At 39.7% G+C, this 20484-nt stretch overlaps 2 protein-coding genes across 2 annotated transcripts; both read right to left on the bottom strand.

Annotated features, from left to right (window-relative positions):
* Positions 1-8261: 8261 nt before the first annotated feature.
* On the bottom strand, positions 8262-10390 carry LOC134748208 (esterase FE4-like). Its single transcript, XM_063682920.1, has 2 exons — positions 10186-10390; positions 8262-9591 (listed from the first exon to the last, which is right to left on the bottom strand). Exons 1-2 carry the CDS (start codon positions 10240-10242, stop codon positions 8323-8325), a joined length of 1326 nt encoding a protein of 441 aa, XP_063538990.1. The 5' UTR covers positions 10243-10390; the 3' UTR covers positions 8262-8322.
* Positions 10391-13246: 2856 nt separating this feature from the next.
* Positions 13247-16573, bottom strand: LOC134748377 (esterase E4-like). Its single transcript, XM_063683158.1, has 3 exons — positions 16228-16573; positions 14746-15995; positions 13247-13454 (listed from the first exon to the last, which is right to left on the bottom strand). The coding sequence occupies exons 1-3, from the start codon at positions 16534-16536 to the stop codon at positions 13256-13258; spliced, it is 1758 nt and encodes a 585-aa protein (XP_063539228.1). The 5' UTR covers positions 16537-16573; the 3' UTR covers positions 13247-13255.
* Positions 16574-20484: the final 3911 nt, after the last annotated feature.

Genomic DNA, 20484 nt, shown 5'->3' with positions numbered 1-20484 from the left:
AGTAAACTCTATGACTGCTGCTCGACGCAACGTTGGCGCAACTGCGCAGTGATGCCATTTTCCATAGCGCTGACTAGACGCCGACGCTTAAAAGACGCTAGTCTGGGGTCGCCCTATAGGCAAAATATTTTCATAGAATACCTATTCGTTTAGGTGTAACTATTATTTCAATGACACAGTTGTAAGAGAGACCCCACACTAGCGTCTCCCGAGCGCCGGCGTCTAGTAAACTCTATGACTGCTGCTCGGCGCAACGTTGGCGCAGCTCGCAGTGACGCCATTTTCTATAGCGCTGACTAGACGCCGACGCTTAAAAGACACTAGTCTGGGGTGGCCCTAGGCAAAATATTTTCATAGAATACCTATTCGTTTAGGTGTAACTATTATTTCAATGACACAGTTGTAAGAGAGACCCCACACTAGCGTCTCCCGAGCGCCGGCGTCTAGTCAACTCTATGACTAATGCTGCTCGGCGCAACATTGGCGCAACTGCGCAGCGACGCCATTTTCCATAGCGCTGACTAGACGCCGACGCTTAAAAGACGCTAGTATGGGGTCGCCCTAGGCAAAATATTTTCATAGAAACTGAAAAGAACATTGTTATTGATACTTAACTAGGGAAAAAATCAAATTATTTTAAAAAATATTTTTTGATTTGATTTGATGACCGGTGGACTTGGGCACTTTTTTTGGACCATAGTTGCAGTATTGGACTATAGTGTCTATAGTTCGGTGGTTTTACGGTAAGTAGGTATAAACTTAGCGGATACTATTATGTTATGGAACCGACTATAACTAGTGTTCGTGTTTCCTTTAAAATACTAAATACTAAGCTAAGTCCCACGCTCTCTCAAATACCTGCTATACTAATTTACATATACCACGCCAGTTCCATTGTGCTTTGAATACTTAGGAAACGTTACGTCAAATAAGTGCATTGCGGACGCTAAGCTGTAGGTGGAAATGCTTTGGAAATTCCTTTTAATGTAGTGGGAAGGATTGAATTTTAGTCTGTGTGCAGTAGTTTATTTATTGTGTAAAGAAAGAATTAGTATATAAAGACGGTCGAAGTGATCATGACTAACGAACTAGAATAACTAGAAGTCTGTGTAGTTCACAAATGTCGATACGTTTAATGTACCTGTGGATGAATGTAATGTGGATCGAAACATGTCCAGCTTACTAGACTTAAAACTCTAATCCAGCTCCAACTTAATTTCAACTTAATTTTCTTATTGTCCAGCTTAATTTGACTAAAAGTCAGTAGTTTTCAAATCAAAAACTGTAAATAGACATATCTCTAGTCTTTGATGCGTTTTCACCATATGATATGGGAGTTGCAGCTTCATAATTTTCACTTGGTCCTTTGAATCTTGGATGTCGCGCACCGCTTTTTCCCATGCTACTGAAGTCGTCAGACAATGAAGAATGGTTTCCATGAAGTCAGGAGACCGCCCAGATCGTCGGCATAACCCAAATGGAACTAAACCACTGCCGGGCCTCTTTTCAAAATAAGTCCCTTTATGTCATGTTACTTTTTGTAGCGCCTTCCGTGGCGTGAAACATTTAAATATTCTAGCTTTTCACATCCTTGAGCTATGCTTCTTATTAATGAACTAGTGACATAATTGTTCTCTGCCATCACAAGACGACTCCAATTGTTAAGTTGACTGATGCATTTTTTGAATTCGTCGCTCAACTCGATATCACCTCTCTCGACTTCAAGGTATTGACATAATGATAAATGTTCCGACTTCGGTATTTCTTTAAGCAGTATAGAAGGTTATTCATGTTTACTGTATGAATTAATATAATATGGATCGAAACATGTCCAGCTTCATTTAACTAAAGGTCAGTGACCAAACCGGTCACGGTCATAAGTATCTAAAATAAAACGATCTCTAGTTTTTGGTTAGTTTTCACCATATGATATTGCAGATGCAGCGTCATAATTTTTGAAGGGTCCTCTGGATCTAGGATATCGCACATTGCTTTTTCCCATGTCGCTGGAGTGGTCAGACTAAGTACCATAATAAAGAATGGCTTCCATGCCGCCAGGATACGGTTCACACTTACGCCGCATTCCAATAGATAACCCAAACGAAACGAAACCACCGCCGGGCCTTTTTTCAAGAGCAGTTTTTTTATGTCATTTGAACGGTTTTTTTGTATGCTATAACACTCATTATAGCGCCATCTATGGTATGAAATATCTAAATATTCCAGCTTTTCATATCCTTGAGCTATGCTTCTTATTAATGAACTAGTGACATATCTGTTGTTCTCCATCTCAAGTCGTTTTAAATTGTTTAGCTGACTGATGCATTTTTTGAATTCGTCGCTCAACTCGATAAATTCTTCTTTCTCGCCGTACGACTCTAAGTAGTTACATAATGATAAATGCTCCACCTTCGGCATTTCTTTAAGCACTAAATGTATTTCCAGAATAATTTTTTCGTTCCCGTTAAACTCGAACTTTGTAACGTTTCGTAAACGATCTGCGATAGACGATAAGTGGTGGATATCAAAGTGTGTGCAGTGGTTTAGCGTTAGAGACTTTAAATTATTTGAGTTAATAGATTTCAGACAACATCCGGTTAAGTCTAAAAATGTCAACTTGATTTGTGTCCAATCTTAATCACGGAATATTTCGCATACGTCTTGCTCTAACAAGCGACTGGAAGTGCCAAAGGCCGCCGCCAATCCATTCAAGTATAAATGTTGCAAATGAGGACATTCTGATGCAATGATCTCCCAAAATTCTTTATTTCTTTGATTAGTGGACAAACTTACTATTTGAGATCCAAGTTTCTCTACTATATTGCGTAAACATGTCCAGGTGCAACCAAAACATATCTCTATGGTACGACAAAGTCCTAAAACTACAGAGCAACCATAATTAAAATCACTTATTGGCTGGGCTTTTAAATGTAAACGAGAAGTCTGCAGATACTCAAGTACCATCTGCTGCCAGCGTCGGCTGACTCTCTCGGAGCGGACAATATCCTCGAGATCCACATAAGCCAGGATCGCTCGGCAGCAGACATCTACACCGAGTACATCAAGTATTGTTACCGCTTCTACACTTGCTTCGGGGTCTTCCATCTTTGTATTTTTCAAATAATCACTTATAAATGAAAATATAGCAGATTTTACCAGATCTGACGATGTAATGTCAAATTTGACTAGGATTTTTTCATCGGCATCGGCATCAAAATAGCGGCTAAGGGTAAGGTAAAATAGGTGTGAGTCCGGACATCTTACTATACTCTTTTGACTTGCTTCAACCGTTTCGTAGAGGCTCCGATATCGCGCTATAATAATAGTGTAAAAGTTTTAGAATAGGGAATATTACGCAAAACTCTGCGTAGAGAGGACCATTAGCACATAGTGAGGGCCTACGACGAAACACAAATCCGAAATTTCGTTATCTAGAGTCACTCTTGCAAATTCGAGCGATAGAGAAGCGGATAACGAGATACTAAATAGGAAGGAAAGAGGCTCTCTGTGCACAAACCGCTTTGATACAATGCCAGTGAAAGCTTTTAAAAGATAATATCTCTATGGTTTACAATATGTAGTATTACTATACTCTTCGGTACTGCACTCTGGCGGACATAGATATAGATAATAATTGTAATACTGTGCCTTGGGTGAGTCGATGGGTGTGTTGAGTGCATAGAAGGTAGGATCATATAGAAGTGGCCTACCGCGTGCGCCCGTGAGGGACAGAATATTCGCAATGCGACAATATGATTGGTCGAGTAGATTTGTAGCCCACCATAAACCATACAAATTTACGGTGGGGAATAAAGAAAAAGTGAGACTGTAACAAACAATAATTACAATTACCTTCCAAAAGAAATAACTAAAGAGCAAACATACACAAAATTCGTTGACAAGCTGAAAACCTACCTAGAGTTAAACGAAGAAAAGTCTGCAACGAGTTTGATAGCATACGCAGTGCAAGTGTTATTTATAGGTACGTCAAAACTTCATAGAAGTTTGACGTTTAAAATAACACTTGCTCCATGGAGACTATATAAAGGAGCCAAATCTCTATGTATGAAAAGTGTCCATCAAAAAACAGTAATTAGGCGGCGCCACAATACACCGAAATACTACCAAAAACAACCTACGTAATTTGGTCGGGTTATTTGTTGCCTTATATGGTTCATGTTATACTCATGTCCCAGAGCCTAACTAGCGCCACCGGAGAGATTAGGAACTATTATTTAAAGCTGAAAGCGGTACTTTTGCAACAATTCTGCCATAAGAGATTGGCATCCTTTCTATACCATCCATAACTTGCTCTGCATGTGCTATCAAAATCCATGCACTTTTCTTGGTCTAACTCTATATAAAAATTAGAGAGGATGCACGACAAATTTTCAGGAACCTTTGTACAATCGCAAAGTGATAAGTAAAAAATAATGTCATAATTTATGTTTGACACGACGTACACGACTTCAGATGACAGTTATGAGAAAGTAATAATCATAATCATTTATTCACTTCTTGAATGCGGTACAATAAAGTTGTAATAAAACAATTTTTGATCAGCACATCAAGAAGAAGAAGTGAAGTGAAGTGAAGTGGAGAAGTGTTTTGTTTTGTTAAGTAGCTAAGTGTGCAGTGTAATTTAATAGAAAATCTATTGATTTTTCGATTTGTGTTGATTCACTAATAATATATATAACACTATTTAAACATCACTAATTATTAGGTACAATATAATATAATATTTATTGCTTTCACATTGGTAAAATTACAGATGTTCTTAATCGATAATGTATCACAACATGACACCCTGTAAGGGTATTGCAATTTTATCTATCTACTCTAAACACACCATGTAAATTAAACACAGAGATAACATTACACAAAAGATATACCTACCTAAGCTATGTATTACTTATGTCTATGTATGGTATTTATTACAATCAAAATATTCTTGTATAGAATGTATCAAAAAATTCGACAACCGGGAGTGACTATATTAATATCCTCGCACCTTTACGAAATTGCACTTCTTAGAGCTATGAATACGGGTACCTTTTTATGGAAGTATAGTTGAGGTGGTACGAAAATCGAGAAAAAGACAGACTGCAACACAGACTGCGGGAGTGAAAGAGCCGAAACGTAGAATAAGGTAAGGATTTTCTTAATAGTCTAGCTATTATAGTTTAAACCATTGTGTTATTATTACTATAGAGAAACCATACCAAACAATGAAATTGTCGCAATCGCAATCTGTACCACGCGACCGAAACGTCGTAAGCGTCGTAAAATTCATGGCGTACGCGCAGGTCGCGAGATTCACGCTCCGCTACTATGGTTTGTTGAGGTTTGTTGTCAAAACAACGACTCATGGCGCAAAATACTGGTTCTCTGTGCCGGTTCTATACGTAGTAATAAATAAAAGTTCAATGGTTTAAACTAGGTTTTTTCAGGTGATTTGTCTGCTAAGTACGACAGTAAGCACATGGGCGACGTAATCAATTACCTACGCTCACGGACATCTGCAACACCAGGAGAGTTGCAAATACGTTGCCGGCCTTTAGATGGGACTACGGTCTTTTCTTCAAGGCTTGAAGGTCGTACGAAATACCGAGGGGCGAAAGTTCGTTCTACAGTTTAGCTTTTACATAGGACATCGTCCGTCTAGAAGTTCGATCAAAATTATGTCCCTTCGTTTAAATAGTTGAATAACCAAAACATCCTTACTTATACAGGATGGCTAAAAAATAAGTTCCCGTTGGAAAAGAGCGTTAAGGATTATACTGAGCAACTTTTACTATGGGACCAACCACGAACATGTGACAAAAAAAAATCCCTCCCATAGAAAATGGACCAGCCAAAATGTATAAAACACCCAAATTTTTTTCGCGATTTCGGGGTTGGTCCCATAGTAAAAATTGCTGAGTATAATCCTAGAACCTCTCTGGCAACGGGAATGCACTTATTTTTAGGCCTAAGCTTTTATGAGCTGTGCGCATCGTTTTATGATCTATTTTAGCGATACTTCATCGCGTATACTTTAAATCAGTTTAAGCCGTGGCATCTGCTGCATTACTGCAGCAATATTGCAGCATTATATTATTAAAGTCTGAATACGAACGAAACCTTTTTTCAACAGATTCGTTAGAATACTTTTCCATTCCGTCGTGTCTTCCTCGACTACACTTTAATGTGTTTGTAGCGTCTTGAAACTTATAAAGCTAACGTTAGTGCCGGTGGCCAAATTTGTGGCTTCTGGCTTCATAAAATAATAATAGCCGCTACATTAACCCGGTGTTCGAGCATCACACAAACAGTTTTATTACTTAGTAGCTGACGGTTTGAAACCTTGACTTTTTAGGTTTTAGGTCCTTTCTAAGAAGCTTATAGCGTTCCTACACTGGCAGTTATATAACGTTGTATATATAATATTGTGTGACAGTGACAACATAATATAAAACTAACAATACTATCATGTTGTCTTTGTCACACGATGTTGTACCTATATACAGTGCTCATGAGGAACCCGAAAGGTTTTAACCATGCATTTCTGTCAAAAGAAGAAAGACCTTATATAACTGCCAGTGTAGGAGCACCCACGGTGCTCCTAAATGATTATGCCATGTTTCATGTTATTTGAGGATCCGTTTTAAATATAGAGTGTAGCTTTGATTGTATGGGAGCGCCATTTTCACTTGGTATTTTATAGCGCGTCGCAGTAGGTTTTTAGTGTAAGTAAGTAAGTAAATATTCATGTACTCAATTTTCAAATACCAAATTAAAATAAATGAACAGTAATGTAAAAGTAATAAAAATATGTTTTATTAAAATATATGACTTTAACAAGGCACAAGTCTGTGTCCTATAAAGCTTGTACACATTGTCCCAAAACTGCTTTCTTCTCCAGTGGGGTCTAAACTCCATTATAAGGTTCCCGTCGACTACTTTAATATAATACTATTTTATAAAATTCATTACGACATACGATTAATAAAAATAATCTTTCAAGAAACATAGTAAAATTTAACAATTACTCTTATTAAAAAATCTCAACAGCAAGGGCGTAGTGGATTTAACTGCTCCCTCCTCCCCGGCCCCAGAGAATAAAACTGTCCCTCTCCCCGTGGTCATTGGCCATATCAACTGCCCCCCTCTCCCAACCCATCAGGTGGCGACGCCCTCGCCGAACAATCTCAACAGGGTTCCACAGGATTAAGCTGTGTCCTATAAAGCTTGTACACATTGTCCCAAAACTGTTTTCTTCTCCAGTGAGGTCTGACCCCCATCATGAGGTTTCCATCAAAGCGCATGTACTGCATCTTGTTGGGGTTGTCAACACGCGGCCAAGGGGTTGGCAATAGGCAGGTTAGGCGTGGGGTTGGATTGCTGAAATATAGATATTCATAAACATTTTATTGTTATGCTTAACGGCCTCTTAGCCTAGTCGGAGACCCTGCCTACAAAGTAGAATCTCGGGTTAAATCCTAATTCAAATAACTATTTTGGCTCAGTGATCCAAAGAGAATCTTGGCCTCCGAAACGAGAGCGTTCCACCCGTCCCGATCCTGCGCAACTTCCGGACAGTTATTGACGCGAAGCTGAAGCAGATCCGCCGTCACACTTTGACTTGCGCCAAAAAACCGACAAATTAGGGAGCGGTGGACATTATGAGAGCATGACGAGTAGCGTGGCCACACTTCGTCTTTGCCTATTTCCCATGCCACTATGTCGAGGCATGTGGCCGGGGTAGACATCTCATCATCATCATCTCATCGGGGGATAACAAAACTCAATGTCGTATAAAAATGAGATAAAAACCACATCGAATTGCTAAAACAGGACCAGCGTCATATTTAGAGAGACATGTCGCAAGAAGGCTCTGTTTCAGAAATAATGATTTTTTTATCAATTTTCCTTATTAATTCCTTCCTAGTAATAGGTCTGCAATTTCAAGCACAATTGTTAAGCGAGGTTTAGACTAGCAAGAACTTGCATGCAATTTACGTTACATGCTGACTACTAAGGTAAACTGCATTCAAAATGTTTATCAGATACCGCAATGTAATGAAAATTGCATGCAAGTTCTTGCTAGTCTAAACCTCGCTTAAGAGTAGCGGTCACGTCTAAAATAGCTTAGTGTTAGTATAACTCACGACAGTTTAAATTCGACAGTGGAATATCTATTAAAAAAGTGAATTATGTGATATAGATGTTAAAAAATTAATGACGATGCATAAAAATAAAATGATATTTTGAATACGATGAATATAAAGCAAGCGGCAAACATAAACAAAAAAGAAAAAAACGCAAATAAATTAACACTTACTCATATTTCACAAAGTTCGTTATCAACTCTGCAAATGTTTCCACGGCTCGCATATCTTCATAATTCGTGATGGGTGACGAAACAAAACCATACTCCGATGCCGCACTGTGTCCTGCAACTGTTATGTTCTCATACAATGGATCGTACGTCCTCAGGTTGCCCTTATAAAAGAACTCCATCAAATAAACAGGCATTCGTTTACAATTATATTCTACAGATTTCAAAATTCCATGTAAAACAAGACTATCTCCAAAATACTCCAAGTTTTCCACCAGTGTCTCCTCGCCTATGGTTTTCTTCCCGTAATAAAATATCTTGATCGCTTCACCTAAAATCCTTTTATCTTCTTCAGTTTCAAAACCTAGATTGCCTGGCAAGAAATACTCGAATCCATTTTCCATTCTCTCTTTAAAAATCTGTTGATAATACTGCGCACTCTTCAGGAAAAGTCCCTCTAACGAAGAAAAAATTAGCATGACTGGTACCTGATCGTATTTACCATTCACCAGCATGTCGTACGGTGACTCTTGCAGAAATTGTCTAATATGCGGTCTTGCCCTAGACGATGTTTCAATGCATGGTGAAAATCCGACAGTCCCATCGTTTAAACTATTATAGTACAGCTCATTTACGGTTGTTAAATCATCTACAATTCTGTTTCTATAAAATAGGGCTAAATCGTCTATATCCTTTGGGACAAAGTTTAATGTTTCTGCTAGTTTAGTAGCTGTTCCTATTGGGTCTACATCGACTGACCAAGGTGACGTGGCTGATCCTGATTCCACTATAGCCCCTTTGAATAAACCAGCACTCATTTTCGACATGATTAAAAGGTCTACAGAAACGGCTCCGGCGTCCGTACCATAGACGACCACATGTCTTGGATGTCCACCGAAATTGATAATGTTTCTTTGGATCCACTGCAGTGCGGCTACTTGGTCTTTCAAGCCAGCGTTTCCCGGTGCGTCCTCAGTGCCGAGGCATAAGAAGCCTAAAACTCCTAATCTGTAGTTGAAAGTTACCACTGCGATATCATGTTTAAGGAGATACTCCATGCCTGTCGTTGGGGCGGTTCCTCTGATGAAAGCGCCTCCGTGGATGAAGACCAAGATAGGTAGGGGACGTCGATGGTGCTGTCGGTTGACGGGGATGGGGGTGAAGATGTTGATGACGAGGCAGTCTTCTTCACCATAGCCGGATTGTGGGCACTGGACTGTTCTGTTCGCTTCGTACACTCCATTCCAGGGCATTGCTGGTAATGGACTCTGGATAAAAAACGTATATCTATTTAAAATTATGGCATTTCCGAAGAACTTTCCTGTTTACATTAAACCCCTTAGAGCCACTTGCACCAACCATGGGTTACCCACTATCTCGGAGTAAACCGTTAACCCAGGGCTAAAATGTACTGGTAACTCCAGGTTTAACTGGTTAACCCCGAGTTAGTGGCTAACCCTGGGTGGCGCACGTGAGATGTTTAGTGAGATATTGTATTTGTGGATGTACGCGATTAATTAAGTAAGTAAACAAACTCAATATTTAATCTCAACTTAGTTTTAATATTAAAAGCTCACGTAGCTAGTTACTAATTTATATGCTTGTGGTTTAGTTAAGTTTATTCATCGGTACCTATTGCACAAAAGCATAATGAAGAGGCAATATAGTCTCATCGCTAATGATCACCTAATAAGACAACCGCAAGCTTAATAGTTTTGATTGGTTTAAATTTAATTCTATAAATTTATGACGATGATATTAACCATGGGTTAGCCACTATCTCGGAGTAAACCGTTAACCCAGGGCCAAATTGTACTGGTAACTCCGGGTTTAAACGGTTAACCCCGTATTTTTCTACTAACCTTAAATCGATTTTCTCCAACCGGAGGCGCAGCGTAAGGTATCCCTAAATAAGCCATGTATGAAAAATCTATACTTTTCACTAATTTCCCTTTCACAATCCCATTTTCCGTCGGTATGTAAGGAGGCGAAAGTAAATCCTCTCGAATCACACTTCCTGCCCCACTGAATATATAATAAAGACTATGACAGACTAAAACGGAAAACCAAGACATTTTTTTGTAATCGTCTGTCTAGATGGTTGACTAACAGACCATGCTTGGTAAATGGCAGTTTCGAATAGGCTGTTGCATGAAGCAGGTACTTCTGTCATATAGCTATCAAACATAGCGTCATCTAATATGAATAAACATAACAACAGTCATGGGAGACGCATTGATGTTTGCATGTATTGTGAGATACTGTCAACAATAGGTGCTGATAATTAAAATCTATACATTATTTGCTACAAAAGAATTCCTTCCTTCCATTGTGAGGATTCCAAACAAATATTTTGTTACTACTTACACAAAATTGGGACTTGCTACTATTTGTTACACCAGCCAATAGGACGGTTTGTAATAAATAACAAAATCGGTTTTAGGATGGTGGTCAAAATAGTCAAGTGCCACAGACCCTACTGACGCTTAACAACCAATTTCCACCATTTTAAACGAAACGACAGAGACATTCTATCTAACTATCGAATCTGCTCACAAAATTTCACGAGAATCGGATAAGAAATGCGAACTGCAGAGAAAAACATTCGGACATACGAAAGCATTTTTGCTGAAATGGAGACCTTCGCTAACGCTCGGTCAATGAGTACAGCTTAAAGAGACCTATTACTGCAGGGTACATTTACGCTAGGGCACAAATGTAGGTACTTCCCAGGTAGCAGTGACGTCAGCGACGTCATAATTATGCCGTCATAATGACGTCGCTGACGTCATAATGTCGTATAAATGCTGTTGAATGGTGACCGACCGCGAACAGCAGGATGCAGCAGAATAGGCGTGGAAAAATGACCTGACTACGATCGCAAGGTGTCGTCCGTTAGATGAGAGTAAAATGGAACGCGAACATTTAAATTAAACTTAGCTACTTATTTACACTGTTAGCTCAGCGACCCAAAGTGGGTCTTGGCCACCGATACGAGTTGGCGCCAGCGCGCCCAGTCTTGTGCGATTTCCTCCCAGTATTATTTTTTCAGAGCGGGTAGGTCTCTGTTATCCTACACTCTCTCTATCTCTGTTAGCCAACACGCCAATCGCTAACGCTCCGTAGCGATCGAAACGCAACTGCAGTCACTGTCGCACTAATACGGAAGAGTGATAGAGAGACACAAAGCGTTTCGTTGTCGAAGCGATAGCGATTGTCACCTTGGCTAGGCCGGCAGGTCTCTCCAGCGATACTTAGGGCAACCGGATAGTCAGCGACCTATAAGGCGTCCCACGTAGGTCCTTTTAGCCGCCCTATCTTCTGGCAACCTCTCGAGATAGACGAGACGACCAAGTCAACAGAGTCCAGCCGACTTGATGTCTCCGATAATGTTCGGTCTTCTGGTTTTTCTGGATTCTTCAGCATCCATTTTCTCGCTGTGTTGGCTCTATGATCGTCCGAAATATTTTTCTTTCAGCGATGAGCAGTTTCTTTCCTTTGTTCGGTCAGTCAAACATTCGCAGCCATACATTAAGATAGGTATAATGACGGTTTTATAGTGCAAATAAACATAAATCTAAAATAGACTAACTACAAAAACTTGAGATTTAAAATTGCCGTTACATACTCTAAATTAGTTACTGAATTGATCGCTTCATATCTCTTTTTAAAATGCAAACTAGCTAACGATGTGTTTTCCTAGAACAATGGAGTCAAACAGTTTCCAATGTCAAATCAGTAACTAAAAATAAAGTGACAGAGATACAGTTAAGTGAAGTATAGGAATAGTAATAATAACAGTGCTTAGTGACAGGAAAGTAAACCACAGCCAGTTTACAACAGCCAGGTCGAACCGGATCAGGCTGTGACGCGAGTGATAGTACTGATAGTGCAGTGCAGTCGGATTGCACTAAGGACTATAATTGAGTAAGTTCGTTCAGTTTATTTGGACTTGTAGAATTTCGCGAAGTGGGCTTTGGAGCTTTGGACTTGTAAAATTTTCTGCGATATTTGGGACACCGGACAAGGTTAGGAAATTAGTTTATAAAACAATCGAAATAGAGCAAAAACAAGTTTTTTATGAAAATTTTAAATTCGCTGTTTTTTTTAACTATGGTATCTGAATAAGTACATAAACTAATTTCAGGCCTAGATATACCTTATCCTATTGTAAGTACTAAGTTTCAGAGCAATCTAGCTAGTCGTTTTAAAATGAGAGAGTAACTACGTTTTTATGGAGAACCAAGCTTGCCGGGGACTCTTAAATATAAAATGAGAAATATTACAAATATTATATAACACCATAGAGATTTCATCAGAGGTGAGTCCAAAATGCATAAAGTAGGATTAAGGATCAAGATAATGGATGGTATTTTGCAATGAGAAATTGTGGTAATGTCACCATTTATGTCATATTTCTGTGAAAATATGACACTCCCTCACTTTGATATGAGTTGGACTAAGCTTATTTCGCATGGCATTTGCAATAACAAACTGTATAATGCCTTAATTAATGTCAAATTTCAGTGATAATAAGACTTTTATAATAATTATTACTCCTTCGTTTTGTTCTGTTAGTCAGTAGGTATTTAAAAAGCTTCAAACTATGTTTTATGGTTTATTAATACTAATGACATTCTTAGAGTTACAATATCCCTAAATGTAAATAAACGGGTTGACAGCCGTGACTGGCTTCCTATACAAAGCATACAGCTCATCCCACAGACGCTTTCTCGAGCTATTGTGGTGTTGTCGCACGCTGAACTCCAAGTCCAGGTGCAGGTAGATGAAAGCGCCCCTAGCGGCGAAATTAAACGCGGTAGCCCTCATTACTCCTTCGCTTTGTTCTGTTAGTCAGTAGGTATTTTAAAAGCTTCGAACTATGTTTTATAGTTTATTAATACTAATGACAGTCTTAGAGTTACAATATCCCTAAATGTAAATAAACGGGTTGACAGCAGTGACTGGCTTCCTATACAAAGCATACAGCTCATCCCACAGACGCTTTCTCGAGCTATTGTGGTGTTGTCGCACGCTGAACTCCTGGTCCAGGTGAAGGTACGTGAGGTTGCCGGGTTGGACTATGGGCCATTTCATTGGGAGCATTGGAGTGTGTGTTGGCGTTGGGTCACTGAAAAAAAAGTTATACAATTTCTAAAGCCCCTCCACACCCGTGCGTGAATCGCGGCGCGAAGCCGCGAACGCGAGTGTGGAGTCTAGTTCGCTAATCAGCGAAATCGACTCCGCACTCGCGTTCGCGGCTTCGCGCTGCGTAGTCTGGAGCGCGCTTAAGCAAGTGTTTGTTGATGAAAATCTTCAGAGCCATCGAGTTGAGTTCGAAATACTTCATTTTATCATAAGACTACTTCTTGAACTTATCGTGCCCCGGTTATTTAAAACAAAAATGTCAGAATGTAAACTATGGTATTTAAGTGAACCTAAAGTACCATCCGCTATCTAAAATAGTTGCGTCATACCATACAATCTTTATATAGTCTTAATTGTATTAAAAAAAACCAGTCATTTATTGTCACAGTAAAAAAAAAACAGTAGCAGGTACAATAAGCTTAAATTACAGCAGTATTAGGTTTAACACCCATGTTAATATTGCCATAAGATCAATGTGGGGAAGATATAAGGAAAGACCGTCTAGAAGCTCTTTCGTCACTTTCGTCGTGATTGCGTTTTTTTATACTACGTCGGTGGCAAACAAGCATATGGCCCGCCTGGTGGTAAGCAGCCACCGTAGCCTATAGACGCCTGCAACACCAGAGATATTACATGTGCGTTGCCGACCCTTTAAAAACCTGTACCTGTTTTTTTGAAGAACCCCATACTGTAGCCCCTCGGGAAAACCTCGGCAGGGAGCTCATTTCACAGCCGAAGCGTCCGCGGGAGGAAATTTATCTTAAATCGCACAGTACGCGACTATTTAGGTTCTAGGGTGTGAGGATGAAAACCCTGCTGACGGCGAGCGGTGCGGTGATAGAAAGCGGCCGTTGGCATCATGTCAAACAATTCTTCAAGCACAGTCCATTGTACAAGCGGTAGAACACACACAAAGGAGGACTGTACACATATTTACTCCACTTAAAGGTCGGTAGAGTAGAAGGAGTGAAGCTTTACTTTCTATGTGATAGCGATGTACGTATACAAATACGAGAGTTCTTGTCCTATAACGGACTTTCCAGCAATACATTTGATATGCCAGTCTTCTCTACATTGACCAACTGAGTCAACTCTATGGCTGCTTCTCAACGCAACGTTGGCGCAACTGCTCAGCGACGCCATTTTCCTTAGCCCTGCTGACCAGATGCCGACGCTCAAAAGGCGCTAGTGAAGGGTGGCCTTAAGTGGTAGTCGTAAAACACACTGGTAGTTTATACACATGGACAGACAATTAAACTAAATAAACAACTCACCTAAACTTGGCGAAATTCGCTATTAGTCGTCCCAGACGAGCCACTGTCAGTCTGTCACTCCGACCCGTTATATTTATAGTCGATATTAGATTCCTCGCAATGTCACCATGCCCTGGCAGGTTGATGTACTCGTAGAATTGCTCAAAACCTCCCCGTTCACTCTTATAAGCAAATTCCAATAAGTAAATTGGTTTACCAGGTTCAGCGTACTTTTCTGCTGAAGCCAACATTCCATGCATTATAAGAGAGTCACCGAAATAATTCAAATATCCAAACAAATGGTCGTCATCTATTACCCCCTTAGGACCAAAGTATTCCCGTTTTACTTTCTTTATAACTGGTTTCCTAGTCGGTTCTCTGTCAATGTTAAGATCTTTTGGCATATATGCAAGGAAATTTGCGTTCATACCAACTTTATAATCCATCTCATAATATTCTGCGCTTCTTAAGAAGAGACCTTCTAGAGAGCTATGTACAAACATTATTGGGATATCAGAATAGTTCCGAGATTCTAATATCTCAATAGGTGGATTCAATATAAATGCATCTCGGGAATTATATCTGTTCTCTACACACGGGACGAAACCGAATGTCCCATCCGTTAAAGAGCGATATAACCTATAGTTGACTTCGCTTAATTCGTCTGCAGTTCTGGTCTGCAAGAAGTGAACGAGTTCTTCCAAATTCCTGATCGGTGATTCTGGTTTTAGCATATTGGCGAACTGCTTCGCAGTATCAATGGGTTCTGAGTCTACTGACCAGACGGAGGTGGCAGATCCGGACTCGATAATTGCCTTTTGGAACAAGCCTTCCGGTGCAGCCAGTATGTGGTATTCGACTGACGCGGCGCCGGCACTCATGCCGTATACAGTCACCATGGCAGGGTCTCCTCCAAATTGCTGAATGTTTCTTTGGACCCATTGAAGTGCTGCAGTCTGGTCTTTCAGCCCTGCGTTTCCGAGAGCTTCCTCTATTCCTAAACATAAGAAGCCTAGTACTCCGAGCCTGTAGTTTAATGTGACTACGACGAAGTTCTGTTTGACGAGGAAACCGAGTCCTTTGGTCGGTCCCGAACCCATGAGGAAGGATCCCCCGTGGATGTAGACGATGACGGGGAGCTGCGTGCGGAGGGTGGTGGGGGAGAACACGTTGACGACGAGGCAGTTCTCGTCGCCGATGCCTAATTGAGGACACATGACTGTCCGGTTCGCGTAGAATATGTTGACCCATGGTTTAGGAGGGAATGGTGCCTGAAAAATAAAGAGAATTACTCGTTAAAATAATGATCTGTTGAAAGTTGAGATAGCCTGTCTGTTGGTCCAATACAGTATGTTTGTCAACGAAAACCATTTGTTAAAACTGTTTAATGGGGAAATGGAGTTCATTCATGCATACGGAATTATCGGTGTAGCCTTGTTTGCTTGTCATCCTACACTACCGGTGCTTGAAAATGCTCGGAGCTTATGACTTAATTGTACTCACCATAAACCGACTACTTCCAGTCGGCGGCGCAGCATAAGGTATCCCCAGGAACGCGAAGTATTCTGCATCACTGTCTTTCTCCAAATGCCCTCTGACGATCCCACTGTCGATTCTTACATCTCTCGAACCGCTCGCATCGCGAAAAGTCCAGATTTTTAGGCTCTCCGAAAGAGGCGTAGAAGAAATAGTCATGTCTTCGGGGTTGGAAAATGGCCGTTCCTCGCTGTATTTATCACGGCTTGTTTTGTCCCATCTTTCGGGGCTTAAGGCTAAGGTGTAGCCAAATATTAGTAGACATGGTAAGAGCATTGTTGTTCTCAGCTCCTTAATATTTGAAATTAATATAATTTTTCTTTATATACACTTAGGAGAATTGCTAAGGCAGTTAAAAATTGAAGAATCACTGATGTTTTTTCGGTAATGTCTGTAGTGAAATTCGTTTTTAGTGAGGTGCTTACTGTGCCTAATTAGAAACACGTCTGCCATGAAACGTGTAGGATATTGATAGTTATTATTGTTGACCCTCCATTTATAAAATAATTAGCTATTGTGTTGTATTGTAAGCAAAACAAAATATATTTAGTCATGCGTTTACTGTTTGGCTTCGTTAAAAGTATAATGTTTGTAAATGTCTTTAGGCAGCGCACAATGTCACAAAGTGCAAAGTGTCAAATGTACAAAATAAATATAGTTAGACCAAGAAAAGTCTGCAGCGATTTTGATAGCATACGCAGTGCAAGTGTTATTTTAAATGTCAAACTTCTATGAAATTATGACGTATAAATAACACTTGCACTGCGTCTGCTATCAAAATCGCTGCAGACTTTTCTTGGTCTAACTCTACAATGTGACGCTGTATCTTGACAGGTACTATAATAATCGGAAGTTAAGTACACTATATTTCATAAACAATGCATTGAAAAACCGACTAAAGTGCCACCACACCGCTGATTAAAAACGGTGACGGTACGGAATCGCAGTGACGCACCGTAAGCGTACCGTTTTTATCGCATGCTCTGCTAAAAATACGCCGACGGTACGGAATCGCAGTGACGCGTCGTAAATGTCACGATTGTATCGCATTCCCTCCTAGTAAAATCGGTTTACGGCACGTCACTGCGATTCCGCACCGTCAGCGTATATTTTGAGCAGCGGTGCGGATGGCACGCAAAAAAATGATATGCTTAAGATGCGCCGCTGCGACTCCGTGCTGTCACCGTTTTTCTAAGCAGCGGTGTGGTCGCACCTTTAAGTCCGAGTCTGACTCGCACATGGGAACCATACGTAGTACAAAAATATTACTGAAAAATTATTTAATGTGTTTGATCAACAAAATTATTAGTTAGGACCCCAACATAAGAATTTCGGCATACATTGTCATTTACCAGGAAATTTCACAAATATTCTTTGAGATAAAAAAATACAAACCTTATAACATTTACCTCCATAAAAATTCTTCCTACTAAAGTGCACACTAGAATATTTTTGTTACCAGCACAGCACGAATTACTAAACTAATTAAACTACATTCTTTTATAATTATTACAACTATTTTATCACTTCTAAATGACGGCTATTATCTGGTCAAGCAAAATCTCGCTTACCGTGCAACTCGGCAATGCTTCTAGTATTTTTGACTTTTTTGGACCAGGCTTTCCTACTCCGAAAAAAGGTGGCATTTGAAATGGAGCAATTTAAGTACATATAGATGTAGTATATAATTGTTTTTCGTATTTTCTCGGAAATGTTCGTATTTGTCATGCTACTTCAGTCAACCTCAGTACTTTTTGTACCAAGACTGACTGAAATAGCAAGACACGTTAGTACGTTTCCGTGAAAATACGATGGAAAATAAATATGCACTACATTCTGTAAGTAATTTTATTAAGCTAGCTTTTGCTATTTAAGTTACCTTAATCTAATAAGTTTATATACCTACATCAAATGATATAAAAATAATTTCCATCATCAATATTTACCAGGGAGGAAAATGGGGACTACGTTTGTATGGAGTAACGGCCGTCCTCTTCCCTCTTAACAGCGTGGACTGCTGCACTAAGGGGCATGCCGCATGGCACACTGCGTCCGATTCGCAAGTTGTTCCGAAGTTTGAGCGAGATAACGCTATGCGCGTATTATAGCGACATCCTGCTCGCACGCGTTCGAATCGGATGCAGCGTCCCATGCCCCTAAGTGAATACGTTTCAAACTACGCGTGATTTACGTGGCTGTAAGCAAGATAATTCCACATCCAGGGACCTCATTCTATCTTAACTCAATCTAATTTTAATACGATTTTCAGGCACATACTACCTTAATTACAAGACGGAGTACATAAGACGATCGAGATATACACATAAGCTCTAAAGCGTAAATTTTAGAGATGCCCCGAATAGTGGTTTTGCGCGAATACCGAATATTCGGCCCCTCTCTCGGCCGAAGCGCCGATATTCGGCGAGCGAATAATTGGGTATGACATGCGAACATTTTCAGTCACAATTATTATGAAAACTCAATCAATCAATCAATCAAGGCAAAAACCCATAGATAAAAATTACAAATTAAACTTAAAAATACATAAAAAAAATTGAAATTACATTTAATTACACTACAATTACATTAAAACCAACAACTGTTCGCCAACAAAGCACAACGTTTGCTTAGATATATTTTTTGTTGAACAGAATTAATGAATGTAGTTAATCAAATCATAAAATAATAAAATATTTTGTAATCAACAAACGCTCAAAAAATGGTCTTCGTATTTAACAACTTTTGAAGAATACATTTTAAATATAAATATTCCTAGTTTTTGGTTATTTTATTGTGTAATTTTTCTTTTTAGGTAGGTGCAACGGATATTCGGTATTTGGCCGAATAGTAGGCAACATTTAGCCGAATATCGAATATTCGGCAAAGTGGCCGAATAGGCTGAATACCGAATAGTTGCCGAATATTCGAGGCATCTCTAGTAAATTTAGTACGGGAGCGCGACCGCTTATTTCAGTTGCACCCACATTACAACCAATACCCGTGTAAATAAATAATAAGTAGGTACATATTTACAATAGTTATTTATGCAACAAGAGAGAAAAAGGAGTGACTCCAGGGAGTGACGAAAGTAGGCTTGTTCGAGCTGCTGAGGTGAAAAAATTATACCTATGTGCGCTGATGTTTGTAAAGGCTTTATAATGCGGTGTCTGTCGTTGTCACTAATATATCATTGACCGAACGTTAGTGAAGGTCTCAGTTTCAGTGGTTTCAGCTTGGGCAAAAATACTTTCGTATGTCCGGATGTTCTCCCATGCAGGTCGCATTTCTCAACATATTCTCGTGAAATTTTGTGAAGCGCTCCGATAGTGAGGAAAAATTTTTTTGTCTTTCATTTTTTAGAAACTGTTCTAATTGGCATAAAGGACTTAAGCGCTAGTAGGAGCTTGCTGTGATAACGACTTATTTTTATTTTTTTTAGCTTATCGCGACGACATTAATTCGACGACTGGGATAAGCTGGCTAGTAATTGAAGGGTGTCGTTATTGAAACCTTATACTAAAATGAATTCTGTTTATAGGTGAAAAGAATTCATTTTTAGTTTAGGGTGGCCAGTTATTGACGATTTACCCTATATAGTTAATAATGGTTTGATATAACAAACAATGCAATACGAATAAGTAAAGTTTTCATTTCTGAATGAGCCTCTAGTTGAATTTCTGGCCGTGGTCCAGGTCCTAGTTTGTGCATGTATATTGAACAATACAGGGTGGCCTTTTGTCCATGACTGTGTTTTGGAAATGAGAAGGTTTCAGAATAGGGTTCAACTAAATAGACATATCTCGCACATGTATATGCCACAGCGGCTAACCTTTTCGACGCCGTGTCAAATAAAAGCTGTCACTGAGACGCCGTGGCGTGACGGTTAGGTGGCGTGTCACCGAACTGTCAAAACTGAAATTGAACTTTATGCAGATGCGCGTAGGTCGATTGTTGCTCTTTGGTGGTTAGTAATTTAGTCGAGTGGCGAGTATTTCGATTACTAAAATCGATCAACTGACTAAAAATCGTACGCACTGCAGACGTGCTGCAAGCACGAGTAGGCAGAGTTTCAAAATGAAAGGCTGGTTCGTACTACAGTAATTTAGTCGAGTAACGAGTATATTAGTTAAGTAACTACAGACCTACATATACCTTATCTTATTGCAAGTATACAAAGTTTCAGAGCAGTCTAGCTAGTCGTTTTAAAATGAGAGCGTAACTACG

Source organism: Cydia strobilella, chromosome 16, assembly GCF_947568885.1.
Source record: "Cydia strobilella chromosome 16, ilCydStro3.1, whole genome shotgun sequence".
Lineage (NCBI taxonomy): Eukaryota > Metazoa > Arthropoda > Insecta > Lepidoptera > Tortricidae > Cydia > Cydia strobilella.
This window is presented reverse-complemented; position numbering and strand designations above follow the sequence as displayed.